This window comes from Stegodyphus dumicola, chromosome 9 (assembly GCF_044657685.1).
Source record: "Stegodyphus dumicola isolate Sdum_Otavi_A_Nest chromosome 9, ASM4465768v1".
Lineage (NCBI taxonomy): Eukaryota > Metazoa > Arthropoda > Arachnida > Araneae > Eresidae > Stegodyphus > Stegodyphus dumicola.
In genome coordinates, this window is record NC_140776.1 from 181,805,550 (window position 1) to 181,826,074 (window position 20,525).

At 34.2% G+C, this 20,525-nt stretch overlaps 1 protein-coding gene across 1 annotated transcript in view; it reads left to right on the forward strand.

Annotated features, from left to right (window-relative positions):
* LOC118204982 (sodium-coupled neutral amino acid transporter 7-like) overlaps positions 1-20,525 on the forward strand; it is a 149,023-nt gene that overhangs the window by 60,877 nt on the left and 67,621 nt on the right. The window contains exon 2 of the mRNA XM_085824429.1: positions 10,346-10,467. Coding sequence (XP_085680555.1) covers positions 10,346-10,467 — 122 coding nt within the window. The remainder of the gene's footprint in view (positions 1-10,345; positions 10,468-20,525) is intronic.

Consider the following 20,525-nt stretch of genomic DNA (forward strand, 5'->3'; position numbering starts at 1 on the left):
TAATTCAAAACAGAGAAAGCTAATCCGATTTCACCGCGGATTCGCTACAGTAAACAACAGCAGTTATCCAAACAACAACTGAATTGGGATATTTTCTTCCAGCTTTTATAAGCTTTTTAATCCTGCACGAGAATATTCTGGTATTTTCTCGATTTGTCTGGATAGCAAAAGAGTAGAATTACGAGATATCTATTTATTAAAATGTTACATGCGCATGCTCCTGAGATTTCTCTTCAAATAAATCTCGTGCTACATTGCACGGGGATATAAAACAATTTTAATTACAAATTCCACTAAAAATAGATAAATAAATACAGAAACCATAACAATATATTTCTGATTTTATAAAAAAAGTCTTCATAACCACATAAAGCAGATTAAGTATTAACAAAGAAAGCATCATATTTTTACGCTAACAAATGTAATTTTTCTTTAACGTATTTATGCAGAGTGAATTATGTTCGAAACACAGCGATATTTATGGGGGTATTTTTTTACTTCCTTGTACGAAGTAAAAAGGAAGTATTGTAATCGCGAAAAGTTTCAGGCAGCATATTTCAACGAAAATATCCATTTTGACCGCTATCGAATGCAATTTAACGATGTTTTTGCGTGATATCTGTACGTAAAGACAGAATAAAAGACACTTTTCTTCAAAAAAATTATAAAAACTGCTTTAAAAGGAATTCTGAAGAGAATTTTTCGTGGCGTCTGTACGAACTTATATACGTACGCACGTATCTCGCATAACTCAAAAACAATTAGCCTCAGAACGTTGAAATTTTGTATATAGGACTGCTATAACATGTAGATGTACACCTCGTATTTTGGTTGCAACCGGCCGCACCAAACGTATATAAATATATTTATATAATAGTAGTAGGTAGAAATATTGCAGCGAACTTGCTAAAAAGTTACCAGGAGCTGTAGCTCCACGAAATATTGTAACGCAGTATTACATAAATAAGTAGAAATTTGTCTGGAAAAACTGGAAAAAACTGTAGACACCCGATAAAACAGCCAAATTTAGTGCTGGAAGACTTGCTAATGCACGAAAAAAATTAATTAATCTGACCGTTGTGAAATGTGAAAAGTTAACTCACATGAAAAATAGATCGACGGAAAAAAATATATAAGGAAAGTACAAAAAACATTGATTATAAAATGCCAATATATAAAATGCCTATACATAAAAAATTAAAAAAATTAAAATTAAAAATTAAAATGAAGACACAAAATGCATCGATACAATGTACAATAAACAATAATTAAATAGCGGAAAATGGTAAATTAACCCACTCGTACTCTCAATTGGCTTTTCAAGGGAAAAAAACTGATTTTCGAACTAGGTTAAATACCATTACGCGTTTCGCCGAAACAGACCATTGAAGCTCTTGTTTAATACGAAAAAAAAATTTTATAAAAGAACATTAGTATTTCCGAAAAAAATTTTTTGGAATAAATCCTTTTTTGGAGCTCCACTGCTCTGTTCCTTTTTCCCGACGCGTCCGCTGAAATACACATTAAGGTGCCAAAAGCTATTGCAACTCCGAGCAAAGTAAAATTAAAATCAAAATCAAGGTAGAATAAAAAATAATAAAATAAAAAATAAAATAAATAGCGGTCTGCTATTAGTCAAATATCACTACAACGTACGGGCTGGTCCTTGAAACCTTAAAGAATATGGAACTTTTATTAAAAGAATGGTATTGTAAGCAAATAAAAATGTAATTAATTTTGTAAGAAAATAAACGTCGCAGGGTCTTATTAGGACCAAAAAACCTAGACAATAGAAACGAAAAAACTGACCTGAGAGGTTCCGTCCTCAGCAGATTGAATTATGCTGTTTTTATCTTCCGGTTAAGGTTTCTATGCTTTAGGAAATCTGCAAGCAATATTTGTAGAACTATCAACAATTTAAAAGCTTTTTAAGTGCGGTTAAGGCTTAAGTTTTAAATAACATGACGGACATATTTGTTTACATTTGAAGCAGCAGAATAGTAGATGTGTTGCCAATCTAGAGAGACTAAGCTTCGCAACAACAAAGATGACGCCTTCATTTATTATTGCGAATTAAATCATTCTTAATCGTTTCTGGAATTTTTTCGAGAAAATAAGTGTTTAAGGTTTACTTCGTAATTTTTAATACAGATATTTTGAGTTTTTATGTATTTTTGTTTTGTCGCGAAGTGAGAACTGAATTAATTGAATGAGAAATACTCAATCGTCTGTGAAAAACTGTTTCTTTTTTGTTTTGTTTGCTTAATTTCTTTTATACATCGTTCTAGATATATTAGAGTATTTGAATAAAACATGTGGCAACGATTAGATAATTCTTCAAATGATATAAATTTTGTGCATTCTGAGTTATAATAGGAACAAAATATAACGCTGTTAAGTGAACCTAGCGCCAGAATGTCGTTACGGTAAACAAATACAGTGAATTTTAAAGAGTGCATTTATTCTATTGTGGTTTATGCGCTATCGACAAAGTAGATTTAATTCAATCTAATAAGCTTAATTGAAATGCAAGAAAAAAAGTATAATTTAATATTCCGTACAAGATGTGCACATCAGTTTTATTTTGTTTGGTACCAGTTCAAATTTGCATTACTGATTATTGTTTATTTACTGAAGCATCTAAAGCTGCCATCTTCTTAGAAGTTTCTGTGGGCACCGTTGGGAAACGCTGCACTAATGCAATAATTGGCATGGATGTATTTTCGAATGGAATTTATTTTTCGGATATTGCCACAGTTAAACCCTTTCCTTGATCTTCTTTTATGAAGCGATAAGAATAATAAGATCTAGAACAAATCGCATGATGCAATTTGGCCAGTAGTGCTGTTATGATTTTGTATTTAGATAATGTTTAGGGTGTATTTTAAGGTCAATTGTGCTATCAGAGATAAAGCGTTCGTTCTAGATCATCTGATAGAGACATAAATATGCTTAGAATGTTTATTTTGATTGAAGAAATCAAACTTTCACAGATAAATGTGATTACAGAAAAGTTTAAACTATTGATGAAACGAGAAATATTGCAGATTTTTGTTTTTTGTAAATAAGTGATGAATGGATTTAGGTAATTCTAGATTCAAAAAGCCAAGTTTGGTTAATTATTATAAAATTATATTATATTAATAATCTATGTTATTTAAATTATTAATAAAATTATTATTAAATAAATTATAAAAGTCAGTTTCAGGAGATGATGGAAATGCATGAGCCCAATCAAAATGGAACATATTGTTGTTTCTAATTCTCCTAACGTGAAACTACTGATGCAGGTACAGGCGACGCACTAGAATTTCACCATTGGTTATACTATAAGATATTTTCTCCCTGCGTTCTGCGTGCCTTCGAAGTGTAACGGTAGCACACTGAGCGCATATTCGACAAGTCCAGGTCCGAGTCCCAGCGAGGGGACTGCACATTTTTCACATCTGATTCAAAAAATCCTAATAACTGTATAGTGGCGCCCAAACTAGGTGGTTCATCACCACCAGGATTCGGCGACAGGGTCTAGAAAATCCCTAATTCCTTTTTTTACCTTTAAAAGGGGAAGTGTTATTTTTCTGTTATGTTTAAATGTAACAACTTCGATGTATAACTCCAGTATTACATAGAAATAGCATATAGTCAGTTCAAGTTTTTCATATTCTGTCCGGTTAGTGTATTGCGTCAGTACCTGTTCGATTCCGTAGTGAAGATGTTGAGGCATCAGGTATTTTGGAAGCAGGAAAGATGAAAAATATGCGACGCCTTCGCCGGGAATCGAACCACGGACATCTAGAATACTCGCCGAGCATGCAGACCGCTAGAACACGAAAGCACGCTAAGAAGGCGGGAGAAATATCTTACATACTTCCCCTTTTAAAGGGCGATTGGGGTTTTAGGGGACCCAATCACCAAATTCTGATGTGGTGAGTCCTCATCCACCACCCTTTTAATTCGGGCGACACTTGTAGAGATATTAGGTATTTTTTGGAAGCAAGAGATATTGAAAAATATGCAACGCCTTCGCCGGGAATCGAACCACGGACCTCTGGAATACGCGCCCAGCTTGCAGACTACTACACCACGAAGGCATGCTACGAAGGAGGGAGAAATATCTTATAAAGTGTCTGGTGCCCCATAACTTTTACCTGTTTAAAAGGGGGTATGCATAAGGTATTTTCTGCCTCCTTTCTGCATGCCTTTGTGATGAGAGGCCCAGGCTCGAGTCCCGGTGACGGCATTGCTCATGTTTCCTACTTCAAAAGTCCTAATGACTCTACAATATAGTCCCTTTGCTGTAAATGTGACCCCCGCTCCAGTTTTGAAGGAGAAACCCTGAATGACGGTCCGAAGGACTTTTATTCCTCTTTCCCTAACACCAAACTACTCGAGGGGACTTTCGGCTTACAGTTTTGTTTTGTGTGCCTCCACGCCACACAAACACTATACATTTGCAAATATCCGTGCCTTCTCCGGTATTCGAACCCGGGCCCATTTCTACACCAGTCGACGTCAATAACCACTGTACCCGTCAGAACAGCCATATGAAACTATAGCCAAATCAGGTCACACGTTTTATTGTGGACCCACCCACTAATGGCTGAGGCGTTAAGGTAGCTGAATACTGATAGCTCGTACCGGGTACGAGCCCACGTGAGCAAGCTTGCTGCATGGTTGGTTTTCGAGGTTTTTCTCATGTGTAACATAACTACGAGCCACTTTTCCTGAGAAAGCCCTTCACGAGGGAATTTCCCCTTTTAGGTACATAACCCGGGTGTACTTTCCCATATTCAAGTAACTGAACCGAACCGAATTTCATCACAGCCGAAAATCAAAGGTTGCGCCTGTCATTGTCTTAAACTGGACGATTTTTATACATGAAAGAGCGAGTTTGTCCAGTTCTGTCACAAATTTAAGGGGACTCATACACCTAAAAACCCATAAGATGTTCGAATAGTTGACTGTTGCAAGAATTGGGATAACTTACTTATTTTAAAAGCAATTACTACCAACTTTTTACAGCTGACTACATAATATAGCTGCTTTCTGAAATAGTAATCAGAAAGTTTGTGTTGCCACAGATATTTTTATAATTTAATCCGCTTTGTGACAACATTTTTCGTCATGTTTCCAACTTGCGCGCACAGTTTAAAACACTCTGTTTCATAATTTAATTCCATATTTATTATATAGCTCTTATAACATTTGGAAACTACTGTAAACCTAAAATTCTAAAAATTTCATGTTAAATTTTTATTTTATTTTGAGTCGAATTTATAAAATGTATTTTATTAAAATATTTTTTAATGTTTTCGTCCATAAAATTTTTCAATATTAAAATATTCATCAGATTGTTGGTTCAGCTAGAAAATTGTGCCCATATAAAGAATTCTATCAAATTTCAAGTATGTACCATTAGCCATTTTTAAAATATCATGCGCGCAAGGTGGAAACATGGCGAAATATTTTGTCACAAAGAGAATTAAATTACAAAAATATTTGTGGCAACACAAACTTTCTGGTTACTAGTTTGCAAAGGAGCTATATTATGTAGTCAGCTGTAAAAAGTTGGAAGTAATTGCTTTTAAAATAAATAAAATATCTCAATTCTTGCAATAGTCACATATTCGAAAATCACGAGGGGTTTAAGGTGTATGAGTCCCCTTAATGGAGAATCCTCAGAAGGATGCGTCTGAGGATTTTCCAGAAATCGAACTTATGCCCAAATTTTTGGCAGCCGGATTCCCTCACACCATGCCGACAGGGATAAACAAAATAACAAATTATATGTATATTAATTTTTTTAATCACGCGTAAATTCAGAAAAAAATAAAGCAAAAATCTTTTTGCGTCACGTTTGGAAAAATAATTCAACAAACTGTGAAAGATAATACGAAAATCAAATTCGGGCATAATTATTGTTGTAGTTAATTTGAATTATTTAAATGAAGATTAGTATATAGTTACTAGTAGATCTTTATTTGCCATAATAGCTTTAATCTGTTCCGCATTAGAGGGGCTACTTTTTCGCGATAATTCAGAATAATTCTAACCATTTACTTTTTAGAACCTTTTCTAAATCTTCTAAATTACATATGGCAGGATTTAAAAAATTTTTCTTTGAAATGTTAGTGCAAATTTTCGATTGAAATTAAGTCTGGAGACTGAGGGACGCTTCTATAACATGTGAGGAATTTATAAAGTGTTCGTTGTGCGTTAGCACTGAAGGCTTAATGAGTACGTTTCTAAATGAAAACAGTCATTTATCGTATGGTTATTTCTCTTACAATAAGTACAATATTGTGTACTATACTTTGATTTATTTTCGCTTTTACTTTTTAAAGCAACTGAATCGTATTTTTGAACTTTCTTAGTTTCGACACGTCTACAATACTCATCTATAAGTTTGTTTTTAACATATTCTAGCGACAATTCAGCTTCCGATTTACTTTCTATTGCAGTTATTAAGGAGTTGTATGAATTTGGTAAAGAACATAATAATACTGCTATTAAGTTATTTTCTTTAATTTCTTCACCTATACTACACAGCTTTTCAGCCAATTCTAGTACTCCTTTGATATGCTCCTGCATTTTAGAACTTTCATTATATCTAATGGAATATAGTTTTCTAAGAAGAAATAACTTATTTGTTAAATTTACACGTTCATGGACACATTTTAACTTCTGCCAAACTTCTTTTGCAGATTTACTATGCAAAACATGGATAAATTTCGAATCCGAAATGTTTAGACATATTAAAGCTTTAGCTTTACGATCATTAACCAAATATCAGTAACAGTTTCCGGTTTATCTTCGAATACAACATCATCTAAACCTTCTTTTATTAGAAGTTGTTCTATTTTAAATTTCCACCCTGAATAATTTTCATCTGTTAACTTTTCTATACAAATTGATTCTTTTAGAATAGACATTATTACTTGTTACAATTATTCTTATAAACTTTGTAACTAGTTTTTTTTTCAACAAAGAGTTTTAACACTTTATGCCCCTGGAATCTTACAACATTACAAAATTTCAGTCTTATAATCTTTTGTTGGTTGTGCGTTAGCACTGAAGGCGTAATGAGTACGTTTCCTCAAGCACAGAATTAAAGAATCATAAGTCAAAAATTTTAACTACGAAATCTTTATTTAATAAAATAGGATAATTCTGCTTAACTTAAGCATAACAATAAAGTAATAATCTTCACAGACATTAAAATTGAAGTATCGAAAAGAATAACTTACAGAGAATCTTCATCAGTCCTAAATATCATCAGGATTACCTATTTTAGGAAATAAGAAAAAAGAAACAAGAATATACTTCGACATAGTACCTGAAAGAGAAGAAAGTACTACTGGATTAGACCTTTGGCCAGGTACAAGTAGCTAGGGTGAAAAATCAAATATACTGCTTTGGTCACGAGCTTTACTTTCTCTCGCCAATATATACCTTGGCGCACGTTCGTTCCGTATGCCTTTCGAGTTTCATTATGCAAAATACCTAAATTTATGCTAACATAAAGCAACCACTGTCTAATATTTGAGGCTTTATTACTTTGGATTGTTATCCCGATAAAAATGAAAACAATTATTTTTGTTTTAGCGATTTTTGAGCGCTCTTTTAATATTTTCGTTCAAAATTTGTAATATTTATTTTGATCCATTATTCTGTCACTGATATGAAGGTTATATGTCGGGTAACTGCCCGCCAATGAAAACAAAATCTGTTGAATGACTTCGTCTTACTATTTTTGAAATTGGACGTCTCTTTAAAATGCTTTATAAACTCATAAATATCCAAAGACGTTTGTCCATATGGCCTTCCCATTCTTGTTAATCAACACAAAAATTAGCAAGCAACGAACGAATTAACTCAATACAAGGCAATTCATGAAAAGTTTTGAAAATTTAGCATTTTAAATAAGTAAAAGCAAAAATTATACGCCATCAGACTTTCATTTTGAGAATCGAATCTAATCAAACATGTTAGTAGTGAAACGGAAGATTTACGATGCGTTCGTACAAATTGGTACAGGTAAAGTAAAGCTTTGGTAAAGGTTCTTCACATATGGAAAACCGTCAACTGAGTTTTTTTTTAATTGAAAATTTTAAATCTTTGTGCACCACATAGTATTACACAAGGCTTACAGAGGTAAGTAATAAACAAACAAACAAATACAACAACACAACACAAAATAAAAAAAACTTACAAATTCACAGATGATACGTAAGAGATAAATTTACAGAAGAAAGAGAAAGCCATTTTATGTTGGACAAATACGTGAAAAGGGGGAGGAAATGTAATAGTCACAGAGTTTAACCTAGAAATGAGTTCCTTTCGTCCTTCCTTGAGCTTTGAACAATAGAACAACAAATGTTCGACATTTTGCACTCCCCCGAAACTGCATGAACACAAGTCTGTACTAGATAATCTAAATCTCTTCAGATATGAATTGAATTTACCATGTCCAGTTAGAAATTGAGTAACTTCAAAATTGCAGAAAAAGTGTTTATTATTCAGTCTGTGAGGAATGGAAGGAAAATATAGTTTAGTCAAAGAGGCAGTAGTAGAATTCCTGTATAATTCATTCCACTCGAGTAACCAATCAGCCCTATCATTTCCTAGATTGCCAGTGTGGCCACGTACATGAGAAAAGATAACATCAACACCTTTATTATTAAGGTCTTTAAGAACAGCATGGGAAGTGACAATTAATTTATTATATGAGAAGATATTCCTAAGAGAATATAAGGATGAAAGAGAATCAGTGCGAATAAGAAATATAGCACTTAGCGAACAGTTGTTAGATATCCACTTAATTGACTCACTAATGCACAGTAATTCGGCTTGGAAAACACTGCATTCATTGGGAATTCTAAAGAGTTTGTATTCCAGTTCAGAACCACGATGGAAAACGACATAAGCTAATACAACTCGATTATTAATTTTACTGCCATCTGTATAACACACAACAGGGAAATTATCATCAACAGAATTGTCATAAATGATAGTTTGAATTGGCAAACGATTGGCAGGATGAGGAAGATCTTCAAACAACACTTTGGTATAGAACATAAATTTGCTGATGGTATCTTTAAACTTTTTGTCATTCAAAACATGAAGGTCAATCGGAGAAAATCCTGAAATTGCGAAACAGGCTTCATAGCTAATTGTTCTGTAGCCACGCGCAACTCTTAGTAAAATTCTTCTTTGAATTCTTCGAAGTATACGGGAATTAATGTTCTTTTCTAAAGCTGTTCCCCACACTCTAGAAGCATAGCAAATAAAGGGGACAATACCCTGCTTATAAATCTTATCAATAACATTAGATTTTAAACCAAAAGTATTGCAAGAGACACGATTAAGTCCTCTAAGTATATATTTCACACTTATTGAATAAATACATAATATGATTTTTCCAACAAAACTTATGATCAAGAATAACGCCTAAATATTTAATTTCATTCACCGTTTCGAGTAAGGTATTATTCAAGTACAGTTGTTGGTTTGAATAGCTGACATGCTTTCTTTTAATTATCATAATTTTAGATTTATTAGGATTGAATTCCAATTTCTGTTCTCTGGACCAATTGGAAATAATATTAAGGGTGTTCTGAGCCGTATTAAAGAGAGTAATGGGACACTTCTCTTCACGTCAACTGAGTTCCCTAAGAGAAAACTGATAAAGGGTAGAGAAAATTGGAAAACCAGGAGAACATTCTTCTCCTGGATTTGAGAAACAAAACGAAGTTATAAGCTAGTGTATTTATTTAGATACTGGTTTTCATTCTTCATAAATTATTTTTTTATTAATGATGGCTAATTTCCCCTTTTGTTCATGATAATTCAATATGTATTCCAATGTTTGTTTATAAACGGCTATTTAACATTTTATTTAATTAATTTCTGGGCTGAAAATTGTTTTAAAAATTACAAAAATGTAAGTGTTTAACTTTGAGTCGCTATATGTTTTCTTAATCGTCTCTGTATCTACCACTTCTTCAAGAGTCCACTGCAATGGCATCTACTGAAAATTATATCTTGATTTAAAGAGATTCCAATTTTTTTACAGCGCATTTACCAATATATTACAATATCAGTTTTGTTTTCTATTTGTTAAAGAAACTAAATAAAACCAGAACACATTTTTATCCATTGCGATGTATAGTGCTTCTCTTGAATAAAAGCAAACTTTTCCTGTTGATTTGGGCAGTTATCTTGGAAGACGCAAATAAAAGGTACAATCACTACTATGAAAATAAGATATGTATATTTAAATAGTGAAAACGTCGCTGTCTTAAATATTAGCAATATCTTCCACTAATAGTATTCAATATTTCAGGCACCAGTTGGCTGATGACGGCATTTCTTCTCGTCAACACTGCATTAGGCATTGGTATTCTCAACTTTCCCGCTGCTTATAGTCAAGCTGGAGGCATATATTTCGCTACTGGAATACAAATAGTAAGAAAACAGGTTTTTTTAAAGATAAATTTTAAAGATGAATGAAATGAAAGGTGTCTACCAAAAATATAGCAGCAAGACGTCTCGGCCGAAAACATCGTCGAGGAAAAGAAAGCAAGGAGAAAACATCGTCGAGGAAAAGAAAGCAAGGAGAAAACATCGTGATAGGAAACATCTTTATTAAAAATAAAGCGGTTCAAAAACATGGAAAGTGCTAAAACATCATTGTAAAAATAACGTGGTAAAAAATAAAGCACCTACAAATCGTCGTATGACGATAACATCGCAAACATGTGTTTTTCTGACTTTGAAAGTTGTAAATGCACATTCCTATAATGATTTGTGAGCGCAAGAAGGTATGATAAATATTTTTAACATTATATTTCATATTTTTGAAATAACTTTTCTTTACTAAAACAGAAATAATGACATTTAAGCATTCAGAAACTGAAAAGGAGTAGAAAATTAGTGCTACGCATAACAGTTAATAGAATTTTAAACTGAAGTTAAATTAGTAGTCACTATCGAACTAGTAGTTCACTATTAAAGCTCATTATTTAATTATTATCTTTTATAAAATTGTATTGGTAGTTTTTCATGAAAGATATATTTAAAAAAAAATATTTGAAAGGGCAAGATGAGTGACTGCAGGAAGTTATTATATTATTAGCTATATTATTCCACAGGAAGTTATGTATATTATTATGGAAGAGGTTATCGATATTATTAGGTAAAAATTAATTAATATAAAAATATGAAATATAGAGGTAAAAATATTTTTTCATTCCTATTTGCGCTGACAAGTCATTATACGAAAGTACATTTGCAACTTTATAAGTCTGAAAATGACACGTCTGAACTGTTATCGTCATGCGATACTTGTTAGATGCTTAATTTTTTAATAATTATTTAATTACGATTTATTAATAAATTTATTTTTAATAATTATTTAATGATTAATTTAATTACAATAATGTTTTAAAACTACGATGTTTTTGAAATGTTTTTTTTTTATTTTCGATGATGTTTTCTTTCCTCCCATGATGTTTTCTCTGACGATGTTTTTGGCATTGCGTTGTTTCCTCAGCAACGTTTTCATCTGCGATGTAATCAAATGAAAATATTCCTGCGATATTTTATGATTACGCTGAAACCGAAACTTTGACAAAGATGCTGCGCATGCACATAGTGTTGTGAAATATAAATAATAGTTGAATATAATAATGTTTCATCAATTTATTAAATGTTTAATAATGCAACTTAAGTTCATAGAGTAATTTAAATCATATAATAAGTATAAGGCCGTTTATAAGGTAACTAAAATAGATGTTTGTTAATTATTTTTTAAATTCTCTGTTTTTACTAAACCGTGTTAAAATCTCAACGTAAATTTTAAAAAATAAATATTTGTATGTTTTCAAATACCCATGAAAATTAAAAATTCGTTTAGCGTGAAACTTAGAGGTGGGAACTGTTAGAGTGGGAACTTAGAGGAGATCATCTAGGCGAAGAATTCTCCGATGTAGGAAACATAAATTATAGTTTATAAGGTATTTCTCCCGCCTTCTTGGCATGCCTTCCTGGTGTGGTGGTCTGCACACTCAGCGCGTAATTGAGAAGTCCGTGTTTCGATTCCCGGCGAAGGCGTTGCATATTTTTCATCACATCGTTTGCCTTCAAATATCCTAATGTCTCTACAGTGGCACACGAACTAAAAGGGTGTTGGATGATGATTCTCCTCACCCAGGATTTGGCGATTGGGTCCCCTAAAAAACCCCATTCGCCCTTTAAAAGGGGGAGTATATAAGGTGTTTCTCCCGCCTTCCTAGCGTGTCTTCGTGGTGTAGTGGTCAGCACACTGAGGCGGTATTTCAGAGGTCCGTGGTTCGATTCCCGGCGAAGGCGTTGTTAATTTTTCATCTTTCCTGCTTCCAAACTATCTAATGTCTGTGCAAACTAAACAATCAATTAAATAATATGTTTTTTATTCCTGTGGTTATCATATTTTAACGCTGTGTACAATTACCACTGCAGTGGAATTGTTTTATTGAGACGGATTCTTCGTGAAATTTCAAAATACTGGCGTCAGAGAAAGGAGATTCCTGGAGACTACCAGAGGTTAGCAGGAAACGTCTCCGCCGTCCCATGAAGAGTTTATTGTAACAAAGCTAATTTCGGAGTACATTCGTTACATTACAGATGGATTTTTTTCCAGTACATATTGAATAGTTTCGCCTTACACAAGTTAAGTATGTTTTCTAACATAACATGTAAGGATGCGAACTAAAAAGGATGGTGGATGATTATTCTCCCCACCGAGGATTTGGCGATTGGGTCCTCCAAAAACCCCAGTAGCCCTTTAAAAGGGGAAGTAAATAAGGTATGCCTCCCGCTTTCATGGTATGTCTTCGTGGTGTGGTGGTCTGCACACTCAGCGCGTAATTGAGAGGTTCGTAGTTCGATTCCCGCAAAGGCGTTGCATAATTTTAATCACATCTGCTTTCAAAAATCCTAATGTCTTTACAAGGTTACTAAATAAAGCATAAAGTCATATGGGTATGAACTCCAAGCCGTTCAGAAACACACTGCTAAAGTTTTTAATGAGTAGAATTTCAGTTCATTTCACGCAAGTCTATATTTATTTCAAACACTAGTTTATTTGCAGTTACAAATACTGTTTCTATTTGAATTATTTATTATTATATATTCTAATGCATTCAGTTGCTAAGTGGGCAGTACCTTTAAATACATTTGCAAGTTTATTTTTAGGTCAGGGCTTATTTTGTAGCTTCCTTTTTCTTCGAGACATGGGAAAATCTTTTAATAATAACAAAGGATTTAAATTTCATAGCGATGCGCAAAGGACTACCCATTTGCATTATCATGCTATATTGACAAGTTCCAGTTATAAGATCTAGTTTTCTTGGCTAGTATAAGCTGTTACTACACTTATTTGAAAGTCTGCTAGCGACTTGTTGCCAACACTAGAAGATAAATACAATAGAAGGCTGTAAAAGACCATTTTATTGAACTCAGTGGCAGATGGCACAGTCTTTGTGCTTACAAATCCACCAACCACTCATAGCGATAAATCTAAAGATAACGGTAAGACCGGTTAATAAATCCTGCGAACCTTGCGGTATATGCAGGGATTAATGGAACTACTCATTTCTTTAATACAACCACCATATTGTACTCGTCCCCTAACAAAAGACAAGCTGGCACCGCCAACAAATATCTTTATTAAAAACAATTTTACAAAAACAAAAATTACAATCTTCTTGATTATTCTTAATACAATATAATTATTAAAACAAAACTTAAATACAATATTACATAAAAATTTTTCATTATCTCAATGAGCTTTTATAATACAACAATTTTTAACAATGTTACATAATATTTTAAGAAGATTGTATTATAATAATTTTTAATACATTTTTAACAAAAGACTTTTTCTTATTCATTAACTTTACTGAGAACTTAAAAACAAATCTTCTTCTGTTTCTGTAATATTTTTCATAACATCTTGTATTCCTTTTCTTGATTTTTCGTCCATATATATTTTGACAACATCCGATTCAAATCTCAGTTTTGGTATAAATCTACACCATCTATCCTTTAACAAAGCACAATTAAGTACATGTTCCACATCTGCTTCTCTAGATCCACATTGACACATTATAGATTTAATATTAAATCTATTGTAGTAATACGGAACATGAGCATGGTTAGTAAGGAATTGATTCAGATAACTATTTCCAAAAATTTTCTTTGTATTAACTTCTTTTAAGAACTTATAGGTAAATCTACCTTTCAATTCTTTGTCCCAATAGGATTGCCAAACTTGTATTATCTTAATCCTTAATGAATTCTTAAACGAAACAATCGAAGTTGGAAGAAATTCATCTATAACCTCTTTTTTAGACGCTTGCTTTGCATAAAAATCTGCAAGTTCATTCCCTGAATGACCAATGTATCCACGAATCCAATGAAAATAAATATTTCTTTTCTTAGAAACTTCCAAATATAAATTAAATGTTTTAAGGACCAAATCCGTATAAATCTTAGAGGCGGCAATAGCTTGAATTGCACTTTGGCTATCTGAATAAATATTAACTTCTTCTTGAGAGTTCTTTCTCAAAAGCCATTCCAAGGACTTTAATATAGCGTAAACTTCCGCTTGAAAAACTGAAGAATTATTACTTAAACGAAATTTTTGAACAGTACTTATTTCTCCACTTGAGAAAGCAACAAAAGAACATCCAGTTTTTCCTGCAATTTTGGAACCATCAGTAAAAATTTCAAAGCCTTCACCTGAAGGAACTTTCTTATCCCAATCCAGATTAAGATAATGGTAAACTAAACTGAATCTAAAGATCAGCTAGTAGTTCAAAAGGTTGACTCAGACACCTACCTGATTATTAAACTTCGGCGGCAAGACTGCAAAGCCGAGAATCAGAATTCCAACAGCTGGTAGAAACAACAACGTACGCACTCAATAGCGAAACCACGCTCTGAGTAACCTTTTCGCTACTTAGCTAAAATACACTCTCGTTCACCGTAACTCATTTACATCCTGGCGAAAAAACGCGAGAGAAACAGAAAGGGACAGAAAAGGCTAACAAATTAAAATAACTATTAGTAAAAATAATAATATACCTCTCACGCAGTAACTAACAACCGCAAAGATATTTTCATTCTCTTTTGAATTACTTCAATAACCATACTGGTAAATTATTTTAAAATGTATGCTCATTCTATAGAATTTCGCTAAAATCTACTTTTTAAATGTCCTCGAATCATCGTTTAACTGTAATCAACTTACTAGGTGCAAATTAAAATGCATTATACTTTAATTTACTATGCTTGGAAAGATACATCTAGAGAGAGAATTTGAAAAACTAACGGGTCGATTATTTATTGAAAATAATTTGTGATAAAATCCCACCTACCTTGAAATAAACAAATATCAAAATAAAAACTCTAAGACACCGGATTATTCTTAGTTAACCATTAGAAGGAATAATTTGCAGCCTTAGACGACAACAGAACTGTGGCAATTTCCGAACATTATTAAGTTCTTTTCAATATAGACAACTCCCATTGCCACCCAGACGGTATAGTAGTTAGGGGAGGTAAACCGCTGACTTGGCTTCCGACCCGGGCATAGATATATCCATGCAGAATTGGTTACCAACTCGGCGGGAGTCAACCACTAGCTACCAGGCCGCAGCCCTGGGCAGCCCCGGCTGAGCAGACGACATTTATAAAATGCAAAAAAGATATATACATATGCATACAAGGTACTTGAAGAAGAGTACAACAATGTACAAAAAATATATACATGTGCATACAAGGCATTTGAAGAAGAGTACAACAATGTACAAAGAAATATATACATGTGCATACAAGGCACTGGAAGAAGAGTACAATCAAAATATATAGATATAAACATGTACAGATACATTACAGCATTCAGATACAGTACGAACTTTATGTATGAAAACCTGGCACAGCATAAATACAAAATTACATATTGTACATACATATCACATACTCTGTTGCTGACATATTGAACTAGCTTATATAGACTTTTATGACTACTATCTTCCCGTGTCAGAACAGTAATTGCTAGTAGAGTAGTCAATTATTGTTTTCAGTTTCCGCTGGGCAACTCTGTTACTTTGTAGATTCTGGAACCAATTTGGCCATAATCTGGCTCCTGAGTGGTTAGGGAAGCCTGACTGCGATACCGAAGGGCCTAGGTTCGAATCCCGGAAAGTTCATGTTTGTAATTGTCCGTCCCTTCATAGGCGGCAATGGTGGCCCAACTATTAGGTGCCTCCATAATAAAGAGACCACCACATCTGGCCTTAGTTTAGATTAATAGACTCTGTTACAAAATTGTAACTGTTCACAATCTGCCACTGAATATATATATATATATATATATAAAGAACTGAAGCGGCGCTAGCAATTGCAAACAGAAAGATGGCTTTCCGCTTAACAGGGGATAAACTGCGAATCGCTGCTTTCAAATTCTTAATTTGCAAACATTTGGTGACGTCAATCAAAAGGAAGATGGAAGTTTATTTAATTTAAATTCAGCTGAACTGTTAGCTAACTTAAAAGTCACAGCCATACACATATTTCAGATATAACACTGTGTTTCACTTCCTGGTTTTGAAAATCCACGTAAAACTGTAGATTCAAAATACAGTGGAACCTCTGACCACGAATGTCTCTCATCACGAGAAAAATTTCTGAGCAAAAATCGTCACGGGGGACTAATGATGTCCCAAGTTACGAATACCCTGGTTGGCACAAATAATTTTCAGAGGTGTTTGGAGGTAACCTCTGATACGAAAATAACACTCAGGGACCTCACTTTACTATTTAATATTGCTTATTTCGCATCACCAAAGACTGTTAGCAAGTAACTTAGTGGACTTGAACCTGGAGGAAATTATGGGCTAGTTGCACTGGAAGCAGAAGTCTTTGAGAATTTTGCCACCGGTGGATAATAAACCTTCCATATTGTGTCTCTAAACAGTATTTATTTAGTATTTTCAGCCAGGGCAGCAGAGTCTAACTCCAAAACTTACGGAAAGGAGAGAAAGTAATTTCACTCCGACCACACTAACCTGAAACAAAGGCAGAAAGTTATATAGATTTTTAGTCTGTTAACAAACTATATTTATTCAAAGATTTGAATATCTCATCTACAGTAAATATCGAACGAAAATATAAATACAGAGAATTCCAATTTGATATCAAATTTCCTTTTTCAGTGATACTAAAGATAATTGAGATTATGATAGCTTCCTATTTCAGCTAAAATCTTTTCGAATTACACTGGCTATCATAAATTAAGGAAAAATCACAAAAATCACGATTACTGAAAACGTTACATGTAGAATTTAATGAAACTTACCCACAATATACAACACATAGTAAGGTATCAAATAACATAAAAAGAAATTACCAGACAAATATGGTAGTCTAGAAATTAGCACATGTATAAAATGAACAAATAGAAGGTGTCAGTTTGCTATAGGAAACGTACCTTCAATATGGAATATGATCGCCTCTAGAAGCAATACAGCACATACAGCGATGTGTGATGCTTTCAATTATGCGGTCTATCAGTTCCACAGGAAGCGAGAGTCATTGCTCTTTCAAAGCAGTTGCAAGCGCGACAAGGGTTTGGGGGGGGCGGATTGAGAGCAGCTGGACGTCTCCCTAAAGCATCCCAAACCTGCTCGATAGGATTCAAGTTCGGGGATCGAGCTGGCCACTCCCTGCGCATAATTGTTTCCTGTTGAAGATAATCATCTATGATGCGAGCCCTGTGTGGTCTTGCGTTGTCGTCGTGTAGCAGGAAAGCATCACCTATTGTCCCGGCATATGGGCGCACATAAACATCAAGGATGTCATCTCTATAAATCTGAGCATTCACGGTTCCCCTTGGAAAGACATGGAGGTCTGTGCGTCCACCCAAAGAAATGCCACCCCAAACACAGACACTACCTCTTCCGTATGCATCTCTTTCACGGATGTGTGACAGATGATAACGGGTTCTAGGTTCTCTCCATATCAAATAACGCCTACTATCGCTTTCTAGACTAAACCTGGACTCATCCGTAAAGAGAACCGCCCTCCATTGATCAGGCGTCTAGTGGACATGTTGTCGTGCCCACTGAAAACGGTCCCTCCTATGGCGTGACGTGAGCGACAGGCAAATGGCTGGTCGCCTCGCATACATACCACCTTCCTGAAGCTTTCTACGTACAGTTGACGTTGACACGAACCTTCCGGTGGCTGCAGCAAGGGAGGATCTAAGAAGAGTCGGAGTAACGCTTCTAATCCTGCGTGCACATAATGTCAAATATCAGTCATCGACGTTCGTCGTAGCAGTTGGCCGTCCTTGGCTGAATCTCCTAGGTGCCGAATCTGTGGTTTGAAATTGCCTCCAAAGTCTATGAACCACAGAAGGACTCACATTTAGCCATCTGGCCACTTCTGTTTGACTTTGTCCTGCCTCTAGTCTCCCAATGGCTCTCCATAGCAGTTCTGCAGGCAAATGATGCCTGGAAGTCATTGTTACGAATTGGCTATCTCAGATTTCTGATGTCGCTGTCACAGTCAAATATGTGGGCTTGCTCTCAAACATGGACTTTTATGCTCCTCGCAGATGGCTTATGCCGAAAGCAGCGCCACTAATTTGCATATCGCAGTTTTACTCAGCTACTCTTACTTGGCAACATATTCAAATTTTACACGGTTTGGCTTATTTTTGAGGGAGTTATCGCTATTTTTGTGGCTTTTCCTTAATTTATGATAACCAGTGTATGTTTAATGACATGAGATTATGCTTGATAAACTCGTGTTAATTCGCAGAAAAAGGAATCATAATGGATGGGCTATTCAAATCACAACGAATCTTGAAAACAATTCGAGATTTTAAAAGTCGAATCTTCGCGTCTTTTTTATGGTTTGGGTTTTTCGAAAACTAATTTAAAGAAACGTTAAATATTTTAATTCAAAATTTATAAAGATTTCTTTATTGACATCCATGGAAGCATTTTTTTAAGAGGAACAAGATTTTTGAGATTTCGGTAGTACCTGCATAACCAGTCACACTTTGAGGCGTCCATGAATGCTATAGTGTTTAGGTACGTCATTTAACAAAACCTGGAAAAATTTCTTATGCTCCATGCGCTATGTTTAAATGGTCTAACGATTCAACTGTTTAAATCACGTTTCTTCATTGAGTTTCATTTGTATCTTCTTAAAAGATACAATTATGCTTTTAAACAGTGAATCTTTAAATTTACGTTTCACAATTACGTTTGAACGCAGATTTAAAATTTGCTTTAATTAAAAACTTTGATTATTAAGTTTTTTTGTGCTTCTTTACATCCTTACGTGAAGGAATAATGAAATTTGAATAATACGAGAACATTTTAGGATGTCTATTCGGATCTGACTTTGCAGCGGCAGCGCCAAACAGGCGATACGGACTTAAAAACTGTACAGAAAAGCGCCAATTGGCGAAACAGTAAACCCGTTTGGCAAACCTACAGGCTGACGGGGAGAGAAGAATTTTCCCGGCAGTCAAGTGGAACTACTTCAACAAATGTGTGCGTCTCTGCTTCGCCGAAATATGTGATCTTGTGTACTCGCATCTGTACTGTGCTCTGAATTTCTTAAGCCGTTATAATGTACCCGGCAACTGTTACTCTTCCTTATTAAATTTGATTATTAATTGTAACATGTCTATCTTAACTAAGATTTCGGCTTTCCTAGTTAATGTTAGGGATATTTTCGTATGCACGTGTTACTCACACGTACATCATTGGTGACCCTGTCCCTCGCTCCTTCTGTTTCGATCCCTAATGACTATCTGTCTCAATCTTTGTTTAAAAACTAAAAATATGCCTTATTTTGATGCCAATGCTCTTCCTTATGACTGATAAAGGCTCAACCCTATTTATTTCCTCCTCATTTTATCGTACGGATTACACGTGGTTTATCACACTTAAGGAGGATTTACAGGTATGTGGTCAAATTTTTTTAATTATCTGTGATTGGTCTTAATTATGTTTTTGTGATATGTTTTGCTCTAAAATTATAGTTTTAATTTAATTATTGATTGTTTAAAATTGATCTTTGGGTAATATTCGTGCTCACACTTTTATTGAGATATTGAATGTCTTCATTATTTTATTCTAAATTGATACTGTTTTGATAAGGTATAGTGCAAAACATTAAGTTTACGATTTACGATATATTTATAATTGGCAACCATGCCAGGATCGGAAGGCCAAACCAACGAGGAATCGAATATGGCGGTTCAGGAGCCACAAATCTCACACGTGGCAGTTAAAATTCCCCCTTTATGGAAAAAAAATGTTAAACTTTGGTTTATTCAAGTTGAAAGTAACTTTGCTTTAGCGAAGATTAGTAGCGATAGTACAAAATACAACCACGTGGTTTCTTCGATAGACCCTGAAACTCTTTCCGCAGTATCAGATATTTTATTTAATCCCCCA